This window comes from Euprymna scolopes, chromosome 34 (genome assembly GCF_053919585.1).
Source record: "Euprymna scolopes isolate OS-2025 chromosome 34, ASM5391958v1, whole genome shotgun sequence".
Lineage (NCBI taxonomy): Eukaryota > Metazoa > Mollusca > Cephalopoda > Sepiida > Sepiolidae > Euprymna > Euprymna scolopes.
The window spans coordinates 32,571,809-32,599,734 of record NC_136515.1 but is presented as its reverse complement, the minus strand read 5'-3'; the positions used below and the strand labels follow the sequence as shown (position 1 = coordinate 32,599,734).

Here is a 27,926-nt window from a genome sequence, read left to right as displayed (position 1 = left end):
GAACGTCTGGGACCACCCAAGGGATTAATTCCGCTCATGGCTGTTGAACAACCTACCTAAGAAAAAATTCATCCCGTAATGGATTACCGAGAGTTGAATCGGCATGTTGATGCGTTTACCGGAAACGCAGATGTGTGCACTGCTAAACTGAGAGAGTGGCGTCAAAAAGGGAGCAATGTAGCACTTCTGGATCTAAAGAGGGCCTACCTGCAGATACGTGTCCATGAGTCATTATGGCCGTTTCAGACAGTACTACTCAAGGGAAAACTATATTCTTTGACACGTTTGGGTTTTGGTCTAAACGTAGCACCCTTGATTATGACAACCATTATTAAAACTGTTTTGATGCAGGATGAGACCACAGCAAAAGCTGCTTCAGCCTACATAGATGACATCTATGTTAATGAGGACATAATGTCTGCGGATGCAGTTCGAATAAAACTGAAAGCGTTTGGGTTAATAAGCAAAGACCCTAAGCGCCTAAAGGATGGAGTGCCCGTGCTAGGCCTCGAGGTCTGGGAGGAGGGCAATACGTTGCGATGGAAACGAGGGAGCCCACTTCCAAAGTTACCCAATGTATTAACAAGACGTACTGTGTTTTCTATCTGTGGTAAATTGGTAGGACATCTACCTGTCTGTGGATGGCTCCGATCGGCAACAGGAGTGGTGAAAAGACTAGTGACTACAGTAACAAAAGGATGGGACGATGTTGCGGATGATGATTCTCTCCAACAAATGATGGCTGAAATGTTGTCCAGAGTGCATAGGAATGACCCTGCCCGGGGTGAGTGGCAAGTGTCTGGAAACGAACTAAATGCATGGGTTGACGCAAGTTCGTTGGCTACAGGTGTCGTGTTGGAGCAACTAGGTGTTGTTGTGGAAGATGCATGCTGGCTTCGTCCAAAAAATGATGCCCAACATATAAATTTGGCAGAACTTGATGCCACGTTAAAAGGTCTTAATCTCGCATTGCAATGGCAGACTAATGTTGTGCATCTCCACACTGACTCATTGTGTGTTTACCATTGGTTAACCGACACCTTGACTGGAAATGCTCGAGTTAAGACTAGAGCTGCAAGTGAAATGCTAGTACGAAGGAGACTAGCAATAATTAAGCGTCTAGTTGACGAATACAGCTTGCAGGTAGACATTACGTTAGTCTCGTCGATGCAGAATTTGGCTGATAGCTTGACTCGAGTACCAAAGAGGTGGATCGATGCAATGAGGCAGGGATTCGATCTTCAACAACAAACATGCGCGACTGTAACGGATCAATTAACACCTGACCAGATCCGTATGATACACCAGCAGATTGGACATCCTGGAATTCAGAGGACTGCATATTTTGTCCGAAGAGTATGCCCTGCAACTACAAAAGCATCAGTGAAAGCAGCCATACGTTCGTGTGAAGAGTGTCAGAGAATTGATCCGGCACCATCCCAATGGCAAAAAGGGAAGCTCGAGGTGGAGGGCAACTGGCAGCGAGTAGGGATGGACATAACACATTATGGGGACAAACATTTTTTGACCATGACGGATTGTGGCCCGACGCGTTTCACAATATGGCGCCTGTTGACACGACAGGATGCAGCCAGCATTATACAACAGTTGAGAGCCGTCTTTTTTGAACGTGGTGCCCCGATTGAAATTCTGACTGATAATGCCGCCACATTTCGATGTCAAGAATTTCAGAAATTTGTGCACGAATGGGGGATTAAAATGCATTATCGGTGTGCATATTATCCCGAGGGTAATGGTATAGCAGAACGGTGTCACCGCACCATCAAAAGAATTGCAGCCAGGACGCAGTGCTCTATTCCAGAAGCTGTGTACTGGTATAATATAACACCCAAGGACAATGCAACACCAGCAACTGCACCAGCCAATGGGATTTACCAATATGAACAGCGTGTGAAAGGAGTTGATGCCATACCATCAGTGGTGAGTGTTGTCAATACACCATATCAGGTGGGAGACCTTGTTTGGATAAAACCCCCGAATGCTGGGTGCACTACGAAATTTTTCCGGGGAAAAATAGACGAAATCATAAGTCCTCAGACCATGTTGATTGGTGGCATACCACGTCACGTAAAAGATATCCGCCCTTGTTATACCTTTTCTGATTCTGAGAACGATGAGGAGGATCACACACCATTCAGAGATGATCCTGATCACTTACTGCCCCTTCAGGTGAGCATAGAAACACCACCAACAGAACCAGACGAGGGAAGGATGGGACATACTGATGACAATAGTGAGGAGAGCGATGGACACAAGGAAGTAATGCCTCATCGAAATACTCGACAGAGACGAATACTGCCCACCCCCCGTGATTGCGAAACCCCGCGAGAAGGGATGATGGAGCATACCGAGGAGATGACGCCTCCGATTCTTCGGAGAAGTACCCGACAAAGACGGATACTGCCCCCCTGCCCTGATTGTGAGACATTGCCTATGGAACCACGAGACGGGATAATGGAACAGACTGGTAGTAATGATGGTGGTAATGAAGAAAACAGCAATGAGGAAGTGCTGCCCCCAATTCTTCGAAGGAGTACCCGCCAACGACGATTGCCCGCATGTCCTGTTTGTGATCATGGGATCAGGGGGGAGTGTGGAGAAATGCGTGACTTACCTGGATAGACCACGTGCGGGTCGGTCACCGAAAATAAATAAAAAGAAAGAAAAGAAACGGTCAAGACTCTTATTTATAGAGTAGTGATCACGTGAGTTAGAAGAATATGCAAATAGAGGTGAACGATTTTGCGATATAAAAAGCCTGTGTTGTTAAGAGGAGGGGCAGACTGTTGGCAGAAGTCAGTGCTGTCAGACGTGCTTTAGAGTTTTGTTATTATATGCTGTGTTCGATTGTTGGGAGAGAGAAAAGAGAAGAGGAGGAACCAAGAAGACATTCTGCAGATACTTGACTTTGTGTTGGTTTTATATATAAATCTCAAAAATCTTCTCTCTCTCTCTCACCCTGTTTCTCTTCTCTATATTAGCACTTATCAAGGCCAATAGGCAATTCGAGGATCAACTCGACGATGAGAGTTCAAACGTGCACAGTAGTCAAATTTGGGAAAGAGGATGGAACAACTTTCTCTTCTGCCTCTCTCTCACACTCTTTATCTTCTCTCTCTCTCACCCTGTTTCTCTTCTCTCTATATTAGCACTTATCAAGGCCAATAGGCAACTCGAGGATCAACTCGACGATGAGAGTTCAAACGTGCACAGTATTCAAATTTGGGAAAGAGGATGGAACTACTTTCTCTTCTGCCTCTCTCTCACACTCTTTATCTTCTCTCTCTCTCTCACCCTGTTTCTCTTCTCTCTATATTAGCACTTTGTTATATATATATATATACATTTTGTAGAAACTATATATATTACCACTTATCAAGGCCCATAGGCCACTCGAGGATGAGAGTTTAAAAGTGCACACTAGTCAAATTCGGGAAGGAGGATGGAACCGCTATAACAGGAGATTGAGTTATTCAGCGACTCCAACCTATTTTGTTATATATATATATTCTATCTATATTAGCACTTATCAAGGCCAATAGGCAACTCGAGGATGAGAGTTCAAACGTGCACAGTAGTCAAATTTGGTAAAGAGGATGGAACAACTTTCTCTTCTGCCTCTCTCTCACCCTCTTTATCTTCTCTCTCTCTCACCCTGTTTCTCTTCTCTCTATATTAGCACTTATCAAGGCCAATAGGCAACTCGAGGATGACAGTTCAAAAGTGCACAGTAGTCAAATTTGGGAAAAAGGATAGAACAACTTTAACGGGAGGATGAGTTATTACAAAGACACCAACCTATTTTGTTATATATATATATATATATATATACATTTTGTAGAAACTATATATATTACCATTTATCAAGGCCCATAGGCCACTCGAGGATGAGAGTTTAAAAGTGCACAGTAGTCAAATTCGGTAAGGAGGATGGAACCGCTATAACATGAGATTGAGTTATTCAGCGACTACAACCTATTTTGTTATATATATATTCTATCTATATTAGCACTTATCAAGGCCAATAGGCAACTCGAGGATGAGAGTTCACTCGTGCACAGTAGTCAAATTTGGGAAAGAGGATGGAACAACTTTCTCTTCTGCCTCTCTCTCACCCTCTTTATCTTCTCTTTCTCTCTCACCCTGTTTCTCTTCTCTCTATATTAGCACTTATCAAGGCCAATAGGCAACTCGAGGATGACAGTTCAAAAGTGCACAGTAGTCAAATTTGGGAAAGAGGATGGAACAACTTTAACAGGAGGATGAGTTATTCAACGACACCAACCTATATAGGGGAATTCAGACTTATGGAAATATATCTAGCATAATCTATCTATTATATCTATAAAAGTGAAAATGTGTGTGTGTGAGAGAGAGAGAACTATTCTCAACCTATATACTAAACAAATTTTTTATCTACAGATTAGAAAATTTGTATATAGGGTATTCAGACATATGGAAATATATTTAGCATAATCTATCTCTTATATCTATAATAAAAGTGAGAATGTTTGCGTGTGTGTGTGTGTGAGGTAGCAAGAGAGAGAGAGAGACAGAGTGAGAGAACAATTCTCAACCTATATATTCAACAAATTTTTCATCTACAGATTTTAAAATTTGTATATAGGGTATTCAGACATATGGAAATATATCTAGCATAATCTATCTATTATGTCAATAAAAGTGAGAATGTGTCTGTGTGTGTGAGAGAGAGAGAGTAAGAACAATTCTCAACCTTTATATTCAACAAATTTTTTATCTACAGATTAGAAAATTTTTATATAGTGTATTCAGACATATGGAAATATATCTAGCATAATCTATCTATTATATCTATAAAAGTGAGAATGTGTGAGAGGAGAGAGAGAGAGAGAGAGAGAACAATTCTCAACCTATATATTCAACAAATTTTATATCTACAGATTTGAAAATTTGTATGTAGCGTATTCAGACATATAGAAATATATCTAGCATAATCTATCTATTATATCTATAAAAGTGAAAATGTGTGTGTGTGTGAGAGAGAGAGTACAATTCTCAACCTATATACTCAACAAATATTTTATCTACAGATTTGAAAATTTGTATATAGATTATTCAGACATATGGAAATATATCTAGCATAATTTATCTATTATATCTATAAAAGTGAGAATGTGTGTGTGAGAGAGAGAATGAGAGAGAACAATTCTCAACGTATATATGCAACAAATTTTTTATCTACATATCTGAAATATCACATTTGTATAGAAGTAGAAATCTGGATACCTATTTTGATACCTAATAAAAGAAAGGACGCTCTTTGGGGCGGATTTTGATGATAACAAGTCACTAATAAGAAATTATAATAAACATTGAAATAATTTAAGAATTTTACCAAAATAAAATTGCATGGTAATCACCCAATTTCTGCCACAAAATTTTGATTGGCAAAACTCATAAACAGAAAATATATATTTTCTAATTTCATCTTTTTTTTTTACATAATCTGATTTGATGTTTTCCTTAATATTCAAATCACTATATTTTGCTGCTTAATATCAAATACAGCAAATGAGTTATTTTTTATGCATCAAACAATTACATTTTCTCATTCATCCAAACTAATCACTGAACATCAATTTCATATTTTCTTCACTAAAATATTACTGTGCTTGATGTCATCAAGTGGAGCGGATCATTTTTTTTTCATTTGTTCACACATTTTTCCAATTTATATATATTTTGTCTAAGATTCCTAGCCTATGTCATTGCATACCAAGCTGTTTATTAAAAGTTAAGGTTCACTGTAAACACATATGTTACACCAAAATAAAAACGCTTCAGATAATGTCTTGATATTCAATTCAGTTTCTCACATGACATCTTATGAAGTTAGTAGAAATGTTACAGACTTTTGAATCTCAAACACTTTCAATACTGTGCACTGATATTTTCTTTTTTGGAATATAAGCACATTCATGATTTTTTTTACAAACGCCAACAAATGTCACATTGTGTAGCAATGTACTGAAACAATTATAAAAATATTTGTTTTTATTTTGGATGATGCAGGGCATCCGAAGAGAGATTTTTCTAACAAAATGAAAGTATAATTTTTAGCAATAGGTATCTAGGAAAAGGCCACTACATATGTTATAAATTCCAAATTTCCACAACCTGGCAAATACTGGTACACGCTAGCAAATTTAGATTTGCAATTACAGAATATGATTCTAATTTTTTCCTTTGCTCTTTATTCTAACACTACACTAAGTTTACTGTGTTATTTCGCTACAATTGATATTGTGTAGAACAATAAGAAAATCATAGTGAACAATGCATTCAACAAAATTTCACACACATTTCTAGATACCTATATCTAATAAGTTCAAAAGAAAGGACACACTTAGGGAGGTATTTTGGTGGTCAAGTCACTAAATAGAGATTAGCTGGTTTCCCGGCATAGCCCAGGATGTAATAAAGATTGACTGAAATACATGTTCTAGCTGGTTTCTAGGCGTTGCCAGGGATGTAATATAGACACATTATGTTGTATATTACCTGTTCTCTTCTCCCTAAGGTAAAACAATTTCATATACATGCTGTAAATTACCTACGCTAGGGATAAAACATGAACAATACCAGTCCTAGGGTAGATAAAACAAATGATACATAGAGATGAAAGATTCCTCTCCCCTAAGAATAAAACATATATTCAATATCTGCTTTTGTTTTTTCATTGTTTATACGGTCCCGAGCAACGCCGGGTAGCCCTGCTAGTCTTCTATATATATAAATCTCAAAAATCTGTGTGTATGTATGTATGTATGTATGTTTGTATGTAACGCTAAAACATTTGAAAGATGGAACCAAATTTCACAAAGTCGGTATCATATTGAAGCCCCATCCTTCGGATGACAAATATCGAAAAATTAGCCCAAAAGGACCATCAGAAGTGGGTCAGCTGATCGATTTCCTGCAGGGGGGGGGGCCAAAAAGTGACATTTTTTCGTTTTTCCAATGTATTTAAGTAGTAATGATGGATTGATCTAATGATATTTATACGTAATTAGAAAAACGCTTAGTCATGTCACGTGACGTGACGTCAACATCCAGTAATGGCGATGTCTGTAAATAAACACTTTTCTTATCAATAGTTTTGCGAGAATAATTCTACTTCGGTATATATAATATTACACATCATGAAAATGTTTCCAACGTGATTAACTGGTTAAAAATAGTAATTATACGAGAGTATAACGAAAAATGTCAAGAAAAAATGCTAAGGGATAAAAAAATTCAGCTTAAAAATATTCAACGATAAAAAAAAAAAAACGATCGTTATATTTATGCTAAAAAATAAACAGCCATTTTCTTTTTTGTATTATTACCACGTGACCTCCTACCTCTTAAACTGGAGGGGGGGGGAAGAGGCCGCTTGAAGACCAACAAAAACGGTAATTTTCTTTTTTATATTAGTAACACTACAACCTAATTCAATTGAGAGGGAGGAAGGGGAGGATGAGGTATATTATGACATCGACTGACACCACATCAACTAGTTATGAAAGGTCAGGGAGGATGGAAAGTCCGAGGTATGTGAGTACTAACCAGATCTCCACTGGAAGTGTGCAGTTCAAATCTGGTACCTTGAGGCTGTGATTAGAGTCGAGGTTCGCTTTTTTTATACCGAAAACCAAATGTAACGCGTGCCGATGCGGGAAATGTGGAATAATTAACGTTTAAAAGTCAATAAAATTAAATAGAGAGGCGAGCTCCGTGGATAATTCGTAGATATTACAATTTATAGATGATATAAAAAGTTGTGAAGTGAGCAAGCGCTTCTTTGAAAGAAGCCTTTCGTGGACATCGAGGAAAAGCGAACAGACATACACACATACATTTTCGCTTTTATATATATAGATAGATAAAAGAAATTTTAGAAAAAAAATAAAATTGTTTTCAGAATTCACTTAATTGTATTTCCACTTTTTCACAGTACCAAAATTTTTCACTACACAAGACTTTCGCTTATATAATGGTATATTTCAAAACAATTCCACAGGAATCGGAATCATACTTGATATCGGAATCGTTAATTAACATTTTCCTGGAATCGGAAAAAATTGAGGAATCGTTCGAACACTAGTTCTCCACCTCTTAACCACTCGTGCAGATGATTGCATGTTATCGCAACAGCCATTTGCCATTGATTACTAGTTGGCATCAGCCATTGGTATTTCCTGGGGTTTGGATGACAAAATGTCCCCCCCCCCCGCCTCAAGGCACCAGATTTGAACTGCACACTTCCAGTGGAGATCTGGTTAGTACTCACACACCTCGGACTTTCCATCCTCCCTGACCCTTCATAACTAGTTGATATGGTGTCAGTCGATGTCATCTACACCAGTTTTTTTTTTTATCATTGTTATAATAATGATGATAATAATAATGGTGCTTGTGCAGTGTATGCACTGTGCTGTATTTTAGATAGTATTCCCAAGTTAAATTAAATTTTTATGGTATCTTTTTTTTTTTTTCATTAAATTGTTAGGTGAAAGTGCGGAATAGTTAGAAAGTCCCACCCCCTGTTAGCTTTCTAAATGTTATTTCAATGGGGCACATGGAACCTGTGTAAACAGTGTTTTTATTTAATGATTGCTCCCTGTAAGCGCATGCGCAAAAGGTTTTCTTTGGTTTATTTAATCACAAAAACATTTTTGCAGGTACTATTTGAGGCCAAAAGGGGAGGGGGCATTATTTGACTATGTATGAAAAATAATTTAGCAAAAAAAAATAGAAATCTTTAGTAGAGAAAATAACAAAATTTAAAAAAATAAAAGCAAGCACAAAATAAAAGTATGAATCAAATTTACCTCCAAAAAATAAATACACGATTTAAAAAAAAAAAAAAAAGTCTGAGATATATACAAAAAAGTAAAAGAAAACACTTTCAGGGAGCAGGGTTCACGTTCCTCTTGAAGTACCCATTTATTTACAAGATAAACTACAAGAAAATATGTTAACTAAAATTTAATGTACTCTTTATTTTTAGTTCATATCAAAATTTTAGTTAAAACTGATTAGTTAATGAATTTTTAAGATGAATTTGTGTTCGTTATTGTCTCGATGGAGACAGAATTTCCAATTTCATTTCCCATTTTAGTCATGTAAATTATTTACAGTTGGAATGTTATAAAACAAACAAATTTTAAGTTTTAAATATTTTTCAAAGAAATAAATTACACCCGGTGCTAAAATATTGAATTCATAGATCGTTTTGGTTAAAAAAAAAAAAAAAAAAAAAAAAAAAACTGTCATGAAAAATGCTTCGAACTTTAAAATATTTGAAAATACTCAATGAAAAGTTGTATTTATTAAAAGAACGGACTGAAAAATATTCTCATAGAAAAATTGTTTGTTTTGCAGCTTGAAAAAATAATAAAATGAAATATTTGATTTTCTTCGATAGACATGTAAGAAAATTTCAAAAACATGTTCACTTACTGTTATAATTTGTTAGATTAAAATTATCCCAATGAATATAATTATCCAAATGAAGAATTGTTCTTTCTCTTTAGAAAAAAAAAAATGTTTAAATTACCACAAGGGGCAATGAAAAATATTTTTTATGGCTATTAGCGTAGTCACATGGTTGAACACACTTTAAGGCATCATATACCTCAGGCCTCTGTGGATGAATTTAATTTTAGTTGACATTGACAACTAAATATTTTAATTTACTAGCCAAACCAATGTAATGCTATTTCACTGTTATGAATAAACCAATAATATTAGGTGAGTTTTTTTTTTAATTTTCAAATTATGAGATAGACAAGATTAAAAGGGGGAAATCCAGAAATTTTATTCAGTTTCAATTTTATCAAATATAACTTGAATAAATAGCTCAAATCTTTTTGTTTTTAAATATTACTGGTCTGTTGATTTACAGAAATGATGTTAGCTGGCCAGTCACACTGTCCTGGCCCCCCAGCAATTCTTCTCCTGCCATTAGCCATTCACTTCTCAATGGATTTCTCTGGGTTGAATTCAGCCAAATCTGGACCTTCTGAAGAAATCAATATTAAATCTGACAGTTTCTGTACAGACAAGCTGCTCTCTATGTCCGTCTTTATTCTTTTCTGTGCAGAAAAGGCTCTCTCACACTCTTCAGAGCTAATAGGAAGAGTCAGCATTATTCTTACAAGATGTAACAAATTGGAGAAGTCAGTCTTGTATGGGTCCTTGGTTAGTAGAATTTGCCACAGATCAGAATAAGACTTGTCCCTAAAGTATTAGAAACAAAGAATTTCATTTGTCTCCATTCTGTTTGAACAATTTCCACGTTGCATCCTGCAGTCACAAGAGGTTTTTCAAACCAGTTACAAATCACCTATTTCGTGATTTCCAAAATGGAGAAGTTCTCTTTTACCGTCTGGCCATGTATCATGATTAAATACCTTGAAGCTTTTCACCACAGCTTGAGCATCTACACTTGTGTTTGCTCCCAATAGATTTTTGAACCTTGACTCCAGTTCTTTCAATATAAGGTCAACTGTAGAGCCAACATGTTTCTTCAGTTTTTCTTTGGCCACACAAACAGGACTTCCAGTCATTTCAACTCCTTGATATTTAGGATTATCCTGCAAATTTGAAAACTGTTGATCTTCAATGCAATTCATAAACTTTTCATACATTCCCCCAGGAATGTATTCCTCCTTCATACTTTTAATAGCTTCCATACAATCGTTAATCGATCCAACTGCTACAGGAAGAATCAGATTGTTTGCTTGTAGTTTTAGACTGAGTAAAGCTAGCTCACCAAACAGGTCAGATACAAAATGGCAAAATGCAGTGAATACAAGGTCTTTCAACTGCTTTTGTACTTTCCTAGCTCTACCAGCAATATCTGCATTTGGTGTGTTGCTGCAAGATTTTCCGTATGAGTGAAGACTGCTGCATACTGACCATGATCCTCAGCCAAAGGACCATCTTTTTTCCTTGTAAAAAAAACTCGCATGGCCCTGTTTACATGGGGAACCCATCTGGTACCCTTCACTGGTGCTGGTGAGTAAATTCTTGTTTCAAGTTAGTCTCCAATGATCTTTAGCTCTCTTTTGCTCTTTGGGCTGAAGTGGTATGTCTTCCATATCAAATGTAGACATTCATTGACAGATTGCATGATAGGACACTGCTTTCGTAGCTTCAACAGAGCTAATTCAAGCCTGTGTGCCATACAGTGAAAGTCAATCAGATGAGGAACTTCCTTCCTTAACAGTGATACAACACCATTCCTCTGTCCGGTATTCACATTTGTACCATCTGCACAAAACCCAACAATTCTTGATGACATTTCATCATCATGGATCCACATTTTTGAAAAGGCAGATTTAGTAGCAGAGATAATGCCTTCAGCATAGCTATGTTCAATGGCAGTAATTTCAATAAGTTTATTTTCTGGTTTGCCATTCAATATTATTCTAACATAAACTGCTTCATTTTCTGACACAGAGCTGTCAGTGGCACCATCAATCATAACTGACACATAATGTGACTCCCTGATAGATTCTAATGTCTCATCTATGATTGTGCTTGCAATAGTAGACATCATTTCACCACACCTAACATCATTACTGCATGCAGGTGACACAGATAGTCCATTTTTATACTGTAGTAAAAGTAGAAGTTTGAGTTTTGTGGAGGCTATTTCTTCCTTCCCTATACAATAAACCGTGTTAAATTTAATTTTTAAATCTGTCAAATCCCTTTCGTTTGTGTTGATTTCTGCCTCAAGAAATTTCTTGGCTATCTGAGAGCTTTCAATCAATTTTTTTGCCTTTTTTTTTGTTTTCTTTGATGCCATGTTTCTTTCTTTCACGGTTCAATCTTTTGAAATGTGAAACTGCGAATAAAATTTACAAAAACAATTTTTTTTTTTTTTTTTATGGTTTGCTGATTTTATTTATTGAAAATAACTTCTAAAATAAGCTATCTAGGAAAAAAAAGGTTAACTGGTACAGTTCACATGCCATCATTTAATTTTTTCAGTTGATTTAGACAATCTACTAGATTATGAAAAAGAATTGCAGAAAATTCAATATTTTCTGATTTTTAGGGGGTGGTTAGTTTTACACACAACGAACAACGCTCTATAGTAAATCTACCACCCATATTGGAAACACTCAACGAGAGACACTAAACCCTTAGATTAACGAAGGGTTTATTTAATTCCTGTAGGTTTGCGAGAGGTAACGGTCTGGGGGAGGGGGGTCCAAAATTTGTTAGAAGTTAATGAAAATATTTTCCTATTTAAAACATGAATGAAAATTTGTGGGAAATGAACTTTTTAAAGAGAATTATTACATCTTTTGAATATTTAAGACAAAAGGTTAAGGAAGACTTTTTTTTTTTTTTCAGAAAAGATCAGTTTTCGTGTTTTCGTCGAGTGTTTTCAATATGAGGGATCGATTTACAGCAGCATTGTATATAACATTGGGCACCCTCTAAAAATCTTTAAATTTATATTTTTCCAATTTTTTTTTTAATAATTTGGTAATAATTCACTGAAATTTTCAAATAACACGAAAAGAAAAAAAATCATAAGGCTGTATGTGAATTAATTGTCGTCAATGTTTTCATTTTTTTGTCATAATGTGAAATCTTATGCTTGTACAACTAGAGTTGTGAGTTCCGAAAGTCCCAATGGCAAATAGCATCTTGGTTTAAGGCATGGTCCCCAAGGCTAACACAATGCACGCATGAAATTTTGTTTTACGCAAGTAATTAGACCATTTCTTGATAATTTCTCATTTTTACAAACATCATTTATTAACTCACGTTGGTTTATTAAAACACTATCTTTTACATTTTTAACGTATTGATGAATGGTGGGGAGCGTGCGAAAAGAGTGGGAGTAAGGCGTAATGACAACATATCTCTGAAATTGGTATGTTTGATACTTTTTTAAATTGAAATTTAATGGATTTTTTTTTTTCGTTAAAGATTATTTAAAAAAATATTATGAAAAAATGTTCTAGCTACTTTTTAATTTTATTTTATAATTTAAAAAAGTCTAATGTTGTGCAAAAAACGTGAGTAAATAAATAATGTTTAAATGTTTGTAAAAGTGAGAAAGAAAATTTATTCCAAAAACTTTATTTTCGCCCCATTCAACAATTTTTAGTTAAAAATGTTTGTTAAAGTGAGAAATTATTTTTAAAAAAATGCCTAATTAATTTATTTTCAAAATTCCGAATGCTGCTGCAAAAAATTAAAAATGTGTTTTAATAAACCAAGGTAAGTAAACAAATAAATGTCGCATGGGCGGACTGTACCACCACTCAACAAATTTGTTGTTAAAAATGTTTGTTGTAAATTAAATGTTTGTAAAATAGTGTTTTATCAATAAATGGTCTTTAATTACTAGCGTAAAAAAAAAAAACTCGGCAAAAAATCAAAATATCATGCATGTGCTGTGTTAGCCTTGGGAACTAGGAAGCCATTGGGACTTTGTACCCTTAATGTTTTTTCGAATAAAAAAGTTTATTAGAAAAACGTTGACCTAAATGGAAGGAGGGATGAAGTATTTTTATTAGGGTGTCTATCTTTGAAAATCTACAAAAAAATCAAGTAACTATCCAATCAATACAAAATTTTCACCGATTATTAAGTGACGAATGAACTTTATAACGGTGTTTTTGTGTGTGTGTGTGTGTGTATATATATATATATATATATATTTAAAGTGATGGTTGTGTAGTTCCAACGAGAGAAAAAATGTATATTTAAAAGAGTGTAGCCATCAACAATTGTGGGTTTTTTTAAAAGGTTTTCATCATATTTTTATTTTAAAATATTTTTATAACGCGTTTCGAGCTTAGGGTGTGCTCTCTTCAGATATTTTCGTAAAAAGTTTTTCTTTAAAATGGGAGTTTGTGGATATGCCTCCGCTGATATTAAATATGTTTTTCATAGTGGTGACTGGTGCGATGCGTGTGTTCAGTGTTTAGACATTCTGTCTCCAGCTGTAAGTGTTTCACTGTGACCGGTCAAAGTTAGTTTCAAAGAGTGTTTTTTAGTCCATATGGTGAAGGTTTTTATGGCTTCTTTAGGGTTCTTTTTTAAAGACTTTCTTTCCCCATGTATAGCATACACTCACACATGTACACATGCACACGCACACAGGCACACACACATACACACACGTACATACATAGAAATATGTGTAGGAGCATACATATATACACATATACATACCCACCTACACACTCACACACGTACTCGCATACATCCACCGCTAACAATTATTTTTATTTTTTTTATATATATATATATATACACACACTTTTTTTTTTTTTTTTTTCCCCCTACCAAAACACGCATGTATATATGCGCTTAATCATTCAGACATACGTACACGTACCCACACACACACACAAGTAAGATGGAGAATAATAGGTAGAAGATATATATACACACACATACACGCACATACACACATATATGTACACACATATATGTATGTGCACATACACTCACAAACATCCACATACTATGTGGGCACATACACACACACATGCACACACACAGACATATGCAGGGGCTCACACATACGCGTATATCCATATTCACACGAACACATTTACCCACTCATACATGTGCATACATATGTATATATACATACATACACACACATACATACGGATGTGTATACACTCATCCACCCATATATATATGGGCACATGCACTCACAATCCCACACACACACACATATTCATACATCCCACCTTATGCATATATTGGTTGAAGTTTCCTTTCCAATCCATGCACATATGCATACATGGATTCGGTCACCCAAACATAAGTGCACGTATACATACAAACAAGATGTAGCATAGATAACAGATGATATATAATTACACACACACGCATACATAATCATATGTGTACACCCACGCACATACACGTATACACACGCACACACGCGCGCACGCACACATACATACGTTTAATTTTTAGTTGTTTGTTTAGTTAAGAGAAATGGTACTGTACTGGGTATGGGCGCGCGCACCCGCGAAAGTTTGCGTGTGCCTTATTGTGCTTTTTTGTTGTTTCGTGTGTGAGGGTGTACACCTACCCAAGCATGCATGCGTGTAAGTGTATTTTGTGTTTTGCCTATTTATGTGTATAATTATGGAGAGACGTTTAAGGCGGGGTTAAACTTTGTTATGAAATTTTTTTCTTGAGTCAGCAAGTAGAAGTAGTTGTCAGTTTGGAAGATGGGCATTATCTCGAATCTGCCTCCACTGCATGCGTGTATATGTTGTGATACATGTAGGTGTCTATTTTCCGCGATTTTGATGTTGGATCGGTGTAGGGCTACTCTATTACTAAGGTTTTTTGTAGCGCCTATGTAGGATTTATCGCATGCTGGACATTTTATTACATAGATCACGTTTTTTGAGGTGCAATCTAGGTTTTTTTTAATTTTGAATGTTTGTATGGGGTTTGCAAATGTGTATGTGTTTCCCTCTAATATTATGTTGCAGACTCCACATCGTTGTTTGTTGCATTTTGTGACTCCTTTTGTTGCGTCTTGATTGAGTTTGGATGAGGTAAGAATGCGTTTTAGGTTTTTGGGTTGGCGTTTGCTTTTTATTATTTTTGTTGTTTTAAGGAAATTGTTTAGTTTGCTGTTTTGGTTAAGTAGGACGAGGTTTTTCGTTATCTCTGTGAAAAGTTCAGGGTTGTTTGTGTTGTGTGTGGAGACGTATGTTAGGATTTGTTCTTTGTTTCGTTCTTTAGGGGTTCTCAAATCTTCTACTGGTATATTTGTCGCAAGTTGGATCCCTTTGTCTATAAGTTGTGATGGGTATTTTCTTTTTCTTAAATTTATTCGTAGTTCCTTGAGTCGGATTTTTCGAAGGTTATTGTCCGTGATTATGGTGCAGATTCTACGTGCTAGGGTGTAGGGAATTGATTTTATGCAGCTTTTAGGGTGGTGACTTTTAAAGTGTAGGTATTGTTGGGTGTCTGTAGGTTTGCGGTAAATGTCTGTGATAATGTTATTGTCTTTAATCTTTATCAGTATGTCTAGGAAAGGTAATTCTGTAGAGCTTTGTTCTATGGTGAATTTAATTTTTGGGTGTAGGTTCTGGAGTATGGTGTGTAAGTCTGTGATGTCCCCCCATGTGGGTTTCCATAGGATGAAGCAGTCATCTAAGTACCTTTTCCATGATTCTACAAACAGTATTTTAGTGCTGTGGCCAAATTTTTGTTCTATTTTTTTATATAAGGTTTCTTCTAGGTAGGCTAATGTAAGGGTTGCGTAAGTCGGTGCCATTTTCGTTCCCATTGCTGTACCTAGTGTTTGGATGTAGTTGGTATTGTTGAATTCGAAGGAATTATTATTTAGAATTATGTCTATACTATCGATAATGAATTGCTTTGTGAATCTGGGATGTAGTGTTTGTGCGTGTCTGTTGATCCAAAATAGTATTGCTTCTTTTCCTAATTCATGGGGTATATTACTATATAAACTACTAACGTCAAATGTAACTAATAGTGTCCCGTTTTCTACTGTATGTGGTAAGGTAGTGAGAAAATGGATGTCGTCCCTTATGTAGCTCTTAACTTGATCTGTGAAAGGTTGTAATAAGATGTCTATTAAGTTGCTAAGTCTGCTTGTCGGACAGGCTGGTCCTGCTACAATGGGTCTAAATGTAAGGTCGCTAGGGTTTGGAGCGCTAATATATTCTGAGTTTTGTGTATCGATGGCAAGTTTTATTGTGCCAGATTTGTGTATTTTAGGCAGTCCGTAGAAGTTGTTGGTCTTTGTAATGAAATTTGTGAGGAAGTCCTTTTCTTTCTTTTTTAATATTTTGTTGTGTGTTGTACAAAGTTTTGTGATTTTTGAGATGGTGGTGTTATCTATGTTGGTACTAATGGGTTTATAGTAGTGTTTGTCATCCAGTAATTCTGTAATTTTTTTTTCATAATACGTTCTGTCCATGATTACTACGGCACTGCCTTTGTCTGCTTCTTTTATTATTATGTCATTATTATTACGGATCTTTTCGAGTGCTTGTTTTTGCTTATGTGTGAGGTTGTTTGTGGTTTTGTGTTTTTTTTTGGAGGTTAAGGTTCCAGAGATTTTCGAAGTAGCTGTTTAGTTCTTTTGTGTTGTTCTGTTTATTAGGGAAATATGTTGATTTGTTTTTTACTAAAGAATCATCTTTGTCCCCTTTGTTATCTAGTGTTTCTATTAGTCTAAATTTCCGTTCGAATTCTTTAAGGTCCTTTTTTAGTTCTGCTATATTGCTTTTAGGGGTGGGGCAGAATTTAAGGCCCAGCTTCAGTATTTCCATTTCGTTCTTTGATAAGGAGTATGTGGATAAATTGATGATTTTGGGTCTAATTTTTTCTAACCTGGAATTGTTGTTCCCTGGGGGCTTCCTAAAAAATGCTGGGAGTTGTTTGTTTCCTTGTTTCGAGGAGTGGTGTGTTTTAGGGTGGTGTGATGTCTCCTTGTAAAATGAGTGTCATGTACAATATTGTGAGGGTTCAGTGATAAATGGTTGAATGGGTTGTCGTTATATGTTTTTTGTGTTGGATAGTTGTGTTTCAGTTGGAATTGGTGTTGCTGTTGAGGATACATGCATTGTTGTATAGGGTTGTGTTGTCGGGGTTTGTTGTAGGGGAGGTCTGTTTGTTGGGATTGGTGTTGCATGGGATATTCTGATTGTTCCCGTTGATGGGGGAGGTGCCTTAGGGGTTTGTTTCTTTGTGTGGGATATGAGGGGTGAGAGTTGTAGGTAGTGTTTTGAATTATGTGATGTCTCAGGTAGTTGTGTTGCATTGTGGGGGTGTTTTGGTAGGGGTTGTTTAGTAAAGGTATTTTTTCGTTGTTTGTGTTAGCGATGTAGTGTCTGTGGGAATGGACTTTTGATTGTGTTCGCTGAATTGGGTGGTAATAGTTAGGTTTGTATTGCTTAGGATTGTATATAAGTGGGTATTTTTGTGGAGATGTATTGTGTGGTATGTTGTCCGGTGTGTTGTGTTTGTTAATGGTGCGGGTTCTTGTGTAATTTTGAGGTGTTATTAGTGTGCGTTTTGGCTGGGCCAGTTGTTGGGAATTTGTGTAAGATGTGAATATATTGTGGTTGCTTCTTTGTGTGTAGTTGTATCTGTTGTGTGGATATGTTTGTGTATGGTGTATGTTTCGTTTCTTACCTTTGTTATGTGATCTCTGTGTTTGCGGATATCGTGTAAGAGTGTTCTGTTCCTGGTTGTCCTTGTATGTGTTTGTCGATTGTTTGTTTTTTTCTTTTTCCGGCAGGTTTTTTAGCCAGGTTATTTTCCGTCCAATGATTTCCCTGGATTTTTCCTCCTCTTTTTTGCATTCAGAATCCCAGAGTTCCAAGAGGGGTTGGTGTGTTTCCTTGGGGCAGAGTTCCTTGATTTTTTTAAATATTTTATTGTCAATTTCTGTGTACTTCTCCGTAGAGTGTACTTTTTTGTCTTCCCGTATGTCGATTTCGGCCTGAAGTTTTGAAATACTTAGGGCTTTTTTAATTTTCACTTGTTCCTCTGTATCTTGTGGTGTAATTTTTTCCCGGAATTTATATGGAATGAATTGGTCCTCCATCGTTAGAAATGTCTTGTATGTTGCTGCGGTGTCACTGCATTTTACTGCATGGTAAAAAGCCATTTTTCTTTGTTTAAGGAGGATGTTCCAGTTTTGGAGATTCCGTTTCTTGGGGTTTTTTTTCAAGTTAAGAGCTACATAAGGGACGACATCCATTTTCTCACTACCTTACCACATACAGTAGAAAACGGGACACTATTAGTTACATTTGACGTTAGTAGTTTATATAGTAATATACCCCATGAATTAGGAAAAGAAGCAATACTATTTTGGATCAACAGACACGCACAAACACTACATCCCAGATTCACAAAGCAATTCATTATCGATAGTATAGACATAATTCTAAATAATAATTCCTTCGAATTCAACAATACCAACTACATCCAAACACTAGGTACAGCAATGGGAACGAAAATGGCACCGACTTACGCAACCCTTACATTAGCCTACCTAGAAGAAACCTTATATAAAAAAATAGAACAAAAATTTGGCCACAGCACTAAAATACTGTTTGTAGAATCATGGAAAAGGTACTTAGATGACTGCTTCATCCTATGGAAACCCACATGGGGGGACATCACAGACTTACACACCATACTCCAGAACCTACACCCAAAAATTAAATTCACCATAGAACAAAGCTCTACAGAATTACCTTTCCTAGACATACTGATAAAGATTAAAGACAATAACATTATCACAGACATTTACCGCAAACCTACAGACACCCAACAATACCTACACTTTAAAAGTCACCACCCTAAAAGCTGCATAAAATCAATTCCCTACACCCTAGCACGTAGAATCTGCACCATAATCACGGACAATAACCTTCGAAAAATCCGACTCAAGGAACTACGAATAAATTTAAGAAAAAGAAAATACCCATCACAACTTATAGACAAAGGGATCCAACTTGCGACAAATATACCAGTAGAAGATTTGAGAACCCCTAAAGAACGAAACAAAGAACAAATCCTAACATACGTCTCCACACACAACACAAACAACCCTGAACTTTTCACAGAGATAACGAAAAACCTCGTCCTACTTAACCAAAACAGCAAACTAAACAATTTCCTTAAAACAACAAAAATAATAAAAAGCAAACGCCAACCCAAAAACCTAAAACGCATTCTTACCTCATCCAAACTCAATCAAGACGCAACAAAAGGAGTCACAAAATGCAACAAACAACGATGTGGAGTCTGCAACATAATATTAGAGGGAAACACATACACATTTGCAAACCCCATACAAACATTCAAAATTAAAAAAAACCTAGATTGCACCTCAAAAAACGTGATCTATGTAATAAAATGTCCAGCATGCGATAAATCCTACATAGGCGCTACAAAAAACCTTAGTAATAGAGTAGCCCTACACCGATCCAACATCAAAATCGCGGAAAATAGACACCTACATGTATCACAACATATACACGCATGCAGTGGAGGCAGATTCGAGATAATGCCCATCTTCCAAACTGACAACTACTTCTACTTGCTGACTCAAGAAAAAAATTTCATAACAAAGTTTAACCCCGCCTTAAACGTCTCTCCATAATTATACACATAAATAGGCAAAACACAAAATACACTTACACGCATGCATGCTTGGGTAGGTGTACACCCTCACACACGAAACAACAAAAAAGCACAATAAGGCACACGCAAACTTTCGCGGGTGCGCGCGCCCATACCCAGTACAGTACCATTTCTCTTAACTAAACAAACAACTAAAAATTAAACGTATGTATGTGTGCGTGCGCGCGTGTGTGCGTGTGTATACGTGTATGTGCGTGGGTGTACACATATGATTATGTATGCGTGTGTGTGTAATTATATATCATCTGTTATCTATGCTACATCTTGTTTGTATGTATACGTGCACTTATGTTTGGGTGACCGAATCCATGTATGCATATGTGCATGGATTGGAAAGGAAACTTCAACCAATATATGCATAAGGTGGGATGTATGAATATGTGTGTGTGTGTGGGATTGTGAGTGCATGTGCCCATATATATATGGGTGGATGAGTGTATACACATCCGTATGTATGTGTGTGTATGTATGTATGTATATATACATATGTATGCACATGTATGAGTGGGTAAATGTGTTCGTGTGAATATGGATATACGCGTATGTGTGAGCCCCTGCATATGTCTGTGTGTGTGCATGTGTGTGTGTGCATGTGTGTGTGTATGTGCCCACATAGTATGTGGATGTTTGTGAGTGTATGTGCACATACATATATGTGTGTACATATATGTGTGTATGTGCGTGTATGTGTGTGTATATATATCTTCTACCTATTATTCTCCATCTTACTTGTGTGTGTGTGTGGGTACGTGTACGTATGTCTGAATGATTAAGCGCATATATACATGCGTGTTTTGGTAGGGGGAAAAAAAAAAAAAAAAAAGTGTGTGTATATATATATATATATATATATATATATATATATAAAAAAATAAAAATAATTGTTAGCGGTGGATGTATGCGAGTACGTGTGTGAGTGTGTAGGTGGGTATGTATATGTGTATATATGTATGCTCCTACACATATTTCTATGTATGTACGTGTGTGTATGTGTGTGTGCCTGTGTGCGTGTGCATGTGTACATGTGTGAGTGTATGCTATACATGGGGAAAGAAAGTCTTTAAAAAAGAACCCTAAAGAAGCCATAAAAACCTTCACCATATGGACTAAAAAACACTCTTTGAAACTAACTTTGACCGGTCACAGTGAAACACTTACAGCTGGAGACAGAATGTCTAAACACTGAACACACGCATCGCACCAGTCACCACTATGAAAAACATATTTAATATCAGCGGAGGCATATCCACAAACTCCCATTTTAAAGAAAAACTTTTTACGAAAATATCTGAAGAGAGCACACCCTAAGCTCGAAACGCGTTATAAAAATATTTTAAAATAAAAATATGATGAAAACCTTTTTAAAAAACCCACAATTGTTGATGGCTACACTCTTTTAAATATATATATATATATATATATTAGTTATTTCATTTCATTATTAGCATATAACAAGTACAGAGTAGTTAAAAATTAAAACATACTTGTATTATCAGCAATCAGGTTGTTGTTTTTTGTTGCTAGGCTATACATACAGTCAACTCGTTAATTTTGTTTCGCTAAAATTGCGTTCTGTTCCATTTTTAATATCTGGTCGCTATCTTCCCAACGACTCTTCTCAATATTACCATAATGTGTGTTTGTGGCAATGTTAACAAAAGTCGTAAGGAAGATGGCGGCTGTGAACGAATGTAAAAATGGAACAGAACGCAAATCTTAAAGAAATGAAATTAGCAAGTCGACTGTACAGCCTAGCAAGAAAAAAACTATTCGACTGCAGATAACAATAACTAATAATAAGCGTGCTTTAATTGTAAACTAATCTATACTTGTTATGAATATGTTAATGAAATGAAATAACTATTTTTTTTTTAACTAGACTGTAGTTTCACATAATATTTTAATAAACAAGAGATATTGTAAAATTGAATTTCATCGTCCTTTCTCTGTATAATTAATTACTGAAACAAAACCATTAAATAAAAAATAAAACAAAAACAATGAAATAACTAAAAAATAATGTAATCTTCCAGAATAGCAAACATAAAAAGTACCTTGAAAATAGATAAATGGTGATGGAATTACTGAATTTCTTGAAATGTCGAGGTCCGTAATTTAGCCCATTTTTTTTTTTTTTTTTTTTTTTTTAAGAAATATATCCACAAAAAAGCATTAATTTTAGCATTAAAATTTTCATAACTTTTGAACCACTTATGGTATTTGCATAATTCAAACGGTTTTAAGTATCTTTTACACATCTCTATTCATGCAAATTGATAAAATAACAATTATCTAAAAAGAAAAAAAATCAACTTTCATTGCTAATAAGTACCATTTTTTTTTTTATCATACATATACATTTAATGTGAAATAATTCGCCATTCTAGCGTTATAAGGGAGTTAACCAAAATTTTTTTGTGATTTATTTACATCAAGTAATCATAATTTAGGGGGGGGGGGCTGTCTAACAGTTCTGCACTTTCACCTAACAATTTAATGAAAAAACATACAATAAAAATTTAATTCAACTTGGAAATCCCATCTAAAATATAACACGGTATGTACACTGCACAGGCACCAAAGTAAAATCCCAATTCTCGTCGAGTGGTTCCAATATGGGATCGGTTTGCTATAACGCTGTAACAAAAAACTAGCACCTCTTTCAAATGTCAAAATATTGACATTTTGCTATTTTTTGTGAGATAATCTGGTATATAAGTGTCCAATCCATAATAATCCACTATTCTGTTTGGTTTCTTGCAATTTTGAAAAAAATTGAAAAAAAAAAAAAAACAACAGAAAAAAAAAATTATAGACGGGGTGATGCTCGTTCAGGTATACTCCAAAAATGTATCTAATTGGGTAAAAAAGTAACTTAGCTTTCTTACAATAACATTTGTTTTTTGTTTATTTATTGTTTCACCCATTTTTGTGCATTATTCTCAAAGATTACCCAAAAGAAACGTGAAGGTATTGTAATTATTAAAAGAAACTATCTTATTTATTCAAGAAATATTTTTTTTTTTTTCATAAAAGAATGATTTCCTGTCCCTTTTCCTCCATATGCACACTGATGTCTTTTGTTTTTGTCATTAGTTACTCTCATGCCTGATATAATTTGATATATTTTGAATAATAATCCAATATGCTTTTCTACTATCTCTATATTGAATATTTGTGAATGACAGTTCATTACAGAATAGCATGTGGTTATGAGAGCTCCACACAGAAATTTTCGATTTAGACAAAATGAATATTAAATGGATTTAGTGTTTAAAATTAAATTTAAGGGAGGAAAAAAAAAAATTAGCTGAAAACATAAGCTTAAATTTCAATATTTTCAACAAAAAAAAAACGTTTTTACACCAGTGATCATGTGGCGTAATGTATCTGTGCACAAAAGAAAAGTTTCACTTTGAAATGGTTCTGCACTTAATGTACATTTCTACATCCAGTAAAAAGAAGGAAAACTAAAAATATATCTTTGTATGTGTGTGAATATATATATATATATATATATATATATATATATCTACAGGCCCCGTCAGTCTTTTAGTCTATGAATATTCACGAAGGGGTGCCGATGTATGAAATTTTTGTGTCAAGAGGTGCGCATTCTCCAACCACACCGCCCCTGAGTCAACATTGTTAAATACCAGTGGCAAGTGAAGTGTATGTATACAGTACAGCTGAAAATAAAAATAAATGCCGAGATAAGCAAAGAGCACAAACAGCGCCTAGAATTCCCAAATGGTCACCCGTCTGGTACTAACCAGGCTCAACATTGCTTAACTTTGGTGATCTGACGAACCAATGTGTCAACACAATTATGCTATCTATATATATATATATATGTGTGTGTGTGTGTGTGTATGTATATGTGTATATATCCTCGAAACAAGGTTTCATGGTAAACAACTGATGATCTCTTAAATTAACATTAGTACTATAGTGAATTCGAGAGAGCAAGTTGATGCATTGATTGCAAGTGATTAAATGACTTACTGATTAACTTACTGTTTTCTAATGAAATGATAAAAAATATAAAAATTAAATAATTTTTTTTAATATAGTTTTAACGTTTAAAAAACTTCCAAGACATATATACGTATATATATATATAAATAATAGTGTGTGCGTGTATATATATATATATAACTACTTCATTTACTCACATAAATTTAATATACGAAAGTATAGATTTATGCGTAAACTTTAAGTATTTACTTCAAAAGTGCTCAATACGTAGGTAGAGCTAGTTAGTAATTTATAAAATATATATGGCGACTAAGCTACACTGAATAATCCTCAACATATATAAAAACAAGAAGCAACCACAAAATTTGCGCATAAGCCTGACGAATCCTACAGTGGATGAAACGCAGAATATTCAGTGTAGCTTAGTCGCCATATATATTTTATAAATTACTATATATATATATATATATATATATATATATATGCTTTTTCGTGATAATTTAATGTTTTCTGTATTTCTCTGTTACGAACAATTAACTCCTGATGAGTTTGTTGTTTTTTCCGTGTATTATTTTTAAAGCGTTACATATGATTATGCGTATGTTTTTTTTATATTTGTATGTACAGGATTCACCCCTAAACTAAGTAATCAGTTGTTATGAATTTTGCAATACAATTACAGGTCTAAAGGAGTCATACTGTGGGTTATATTTAGTTTTATGCAAAGCGGTAAAGATGGTTTGTATCTTGTGTGGTTTCTGATATCTACGAACATCAGATAAAAAATTCAGCATTCCTTTAAATAATTGCTTCCAATTAAACTTTTGAAATGTACATTTATTTGTTCTTATTAGTTTGCTTTTTAAATTGATTTCTTTTGCAAATATTTTTCAGTTCTGATAAAGAAAATGATGACTACTCGGACGACCAAGTTGTTGGTGCTTTTGCAAGTGACTTTTCTTATAATTTGAATAAGGCGCCATCAAGCGGAATGGATGACATTCCCTTCATCAGTCTCTTGCAGAATGCAAATAAAGCCAATGTACATAGTTGTAGTCCATCAGGTGTGTCTCATTCATCTGCAGCAGATGACCCAGTAACCCTCAGCCCTGATAATGAACCACCAGTGACGGATCATTTGCTTCATCAGTATGCAAGTGATGCTGCCACTGATGATGATGAAGATGATGATGATGAAAACTGCAACCAAGATGGATTTGTTCTTATTGATTCGGTAAGAAAATCTCTTTTTCCTCTCTTATGTAGTGGAAGTGCCAATGTTGAACTTGTATTTAATTTTTCATGTTAAACAGATGAATCCACATCATACTAGAAGTTATACCCAGCATTGCCTAGGTACTTGAAAAGCAAGCTAGGTAAGTCTTTTGTTTTTGTTTTTTAGTGTAGCATCTCCCTTTTAAAACTTCTTTTTTTCAAAGTTCACTCCTTTTTCCAGCTTCTTACTCCCCCTTTTATCTTCTTCTCTGGCAAATGCTTCAATAACAAAGCTGACTGTTTATAATTACTGTGTTTTTGAAACAATGTAAGAATGAAAAAAGACCCCCCCCCCCTCCCAACATTATAGTAAGTTTAATGGACTAAGATGCATCATGCTGGATTTAATGTACAGAAATGCATTATAGCGAAAAGTAATTGATGACTTGTTTTCTAAAAAACAAAAAAAAAAATAGAAAGGAAAAGTGATTAATGTTTATAATAATTGATGAAATGTTTATAAGTAAATAATCGATGTTAATTTTGACTGCAATTCCTGTCATTTCAGATTCCTCCTTTTGCTGGTGAAGACACATCCAGCGAGTTGTGGCGCTGTTACCAAGAAACACAGGGAGTCCCCACACTCACAATATGTAAAGAAGAATTCACTTTGGCTGAAACATTACAAGACGTCACAAATCAACTTGAGGCATTTGAGTCGAATTCTAAAGACTTTGATGATTTTGTTAATGAATTAACCGAGAAAGAGTAAAAGAATTTACGAAAATGTCGGAAAAAGAATGTACGAAAATGAGAGTTTTTCTGCTCGCATTTTGGAATAAAGAAAAAGTTTTCAATTTTCACATCGATTTAATTGGTCAAGAAGAGTAAAGTCAACTCGATGCTAATGGGAACAAAAAGTTTTGTCTTTTCTACAAATTTAGAATTGATTCGATGTTAATTACTGCAAAATGAGTTTTTATTTTTAAGAACGCGTATTTGATGATGCTAATGTTGGCTTTTCTCAATCTGTGTCCTATCTTCGAAATAATTCTTTCATGAGAAGATTTGATTCCATGGAAACATGTGCAGTCTGGCACCCAAAAATCTTTCCAGGCAAAAGAACTTTTATCTCTTTTGAATAAGATGCCAAAAATCTCCCAAAATAAATGGATAGGGTGTTTTTTGTGAATGTGGTTTCCTCTCTGGTTTACTTAACTACCGATGCCAGAACTTGCTGGATCCAAAACACAAGAATGTTGGTTATTATAGTTGAATGAGTTTCAAAGATTTCTTTAAAATAAAGAAATCTTAAACATCAACATAAGTTTATTTATTTGCGGACTATTATCCTCATCTTTATAGTTGTTGCTTCACGAGGTTTCAGTCAACTATTCCTCTGGCTTTCGTCAGGTTGTTAATCGCGACAGGATAGGGATGCTGAATCTTCAAATGTATCTTCCATAATTGTTATTGTCTCACCACGTTTTGGCCAATTAATCCTCTGGTCAGCTTTAGGTAGGATTGAAACTACTATCTTCAGACAATGCTCACCTGTAGCTGTAGAGATTTAACATCTATCGACAGCGCAGTGGATAGAGACGTTGAATAAAAAGCAGTGGATAGAATAGACGTTAAATCCCTATCCACAGCGCAGTGGATAGAGATTTGTCTATTCTATCCACATGGATAGAATAGACGTTAAATCTCTATTGTCTCTATCCTATCCTGTTGATCTCTATTGTCTCTATCCTATCGAGAGACATGGAATCTGTACAGTTCCAGGTGAACATTGTCGGAAGATAGTGGTTTCAATCCTACCCAAAACTGGCCAGAGAATTAGTTGGCCAAAACGTGGTGAGATGACAACAACTATGGAAGGCAGTAATTACTGAAGATAGAGTTAAAGATTCAATATTTCTGTCCCATTACAGTTAACAGCCTGATGAAGACCAGAGAAATGGTTGGCCGAAACATTGTGAAACAGCAAGTATAAAGATGCGGATAACAGTCTGCAAATAAATAAAATATATAAATTACTCATCTCAAAAAGAATTCCATTAATTAAATAATATCAACATAATTTTGAATTTTTTTTCTTTCCCAACTTCAGAACTCTAAGTAAACCAAATCATGATTATTTTGAAGCAATAAATAATTTAATCCATTTAGATCTGCTATTTATCGCATTATTATATGCATCTGATGAATTAACGTACAGCATTGTTATTGTTCTTTTTTTTTATTGAGCACTCAACAATCATTTCTCCCACGTGTGTTTCTTTAACTTGGACGTGTGATCTTAGATTTAAGTTTAAGAATGAGTACTTAAAATTTTAGATCATTCAGGCCATCACAATATAAGATAGTTTTTCATTTAACAAAGACCCAACGTTTCATACTAGTTAGACTACAGCTAAAATAGGTATTTTTTTGCTGATGCTGTGTTGGGGTAGATCTACATCTGAACTGTT

The 27,926-nt window shown here is 35.1% G+C and overlaps 1 protein-coding gene across 1 annotated transcript in view; it reads left to right on the top strand.

Annotated features, from left to right (window-relative positions):
- LOC145259164 (uncharacterized) overlaps positions 1-26,315 on the top strand; it is a 57,207-nt gene extending 30,892 nt beyond the window's left edge. Inside the window, exons 2-3 of the mRNA XM_080116893.1 lie at positions 25,132-25,471; positions 26,021-26,315. Of these exons, the coding sequence (XP_079973019.1) occupies positions 25,132-25,471; positions 26,021-26,224 (544 nt within the window). The 3' untranslated portion in view covers positions 26,225-26,315. The remainder of the gene's footprint in view (positions 1-25,131; positions 25,472-26,020) is intronic.
- Positions 26,316-27,926: the final 1,611 nt, after the last annotated feature.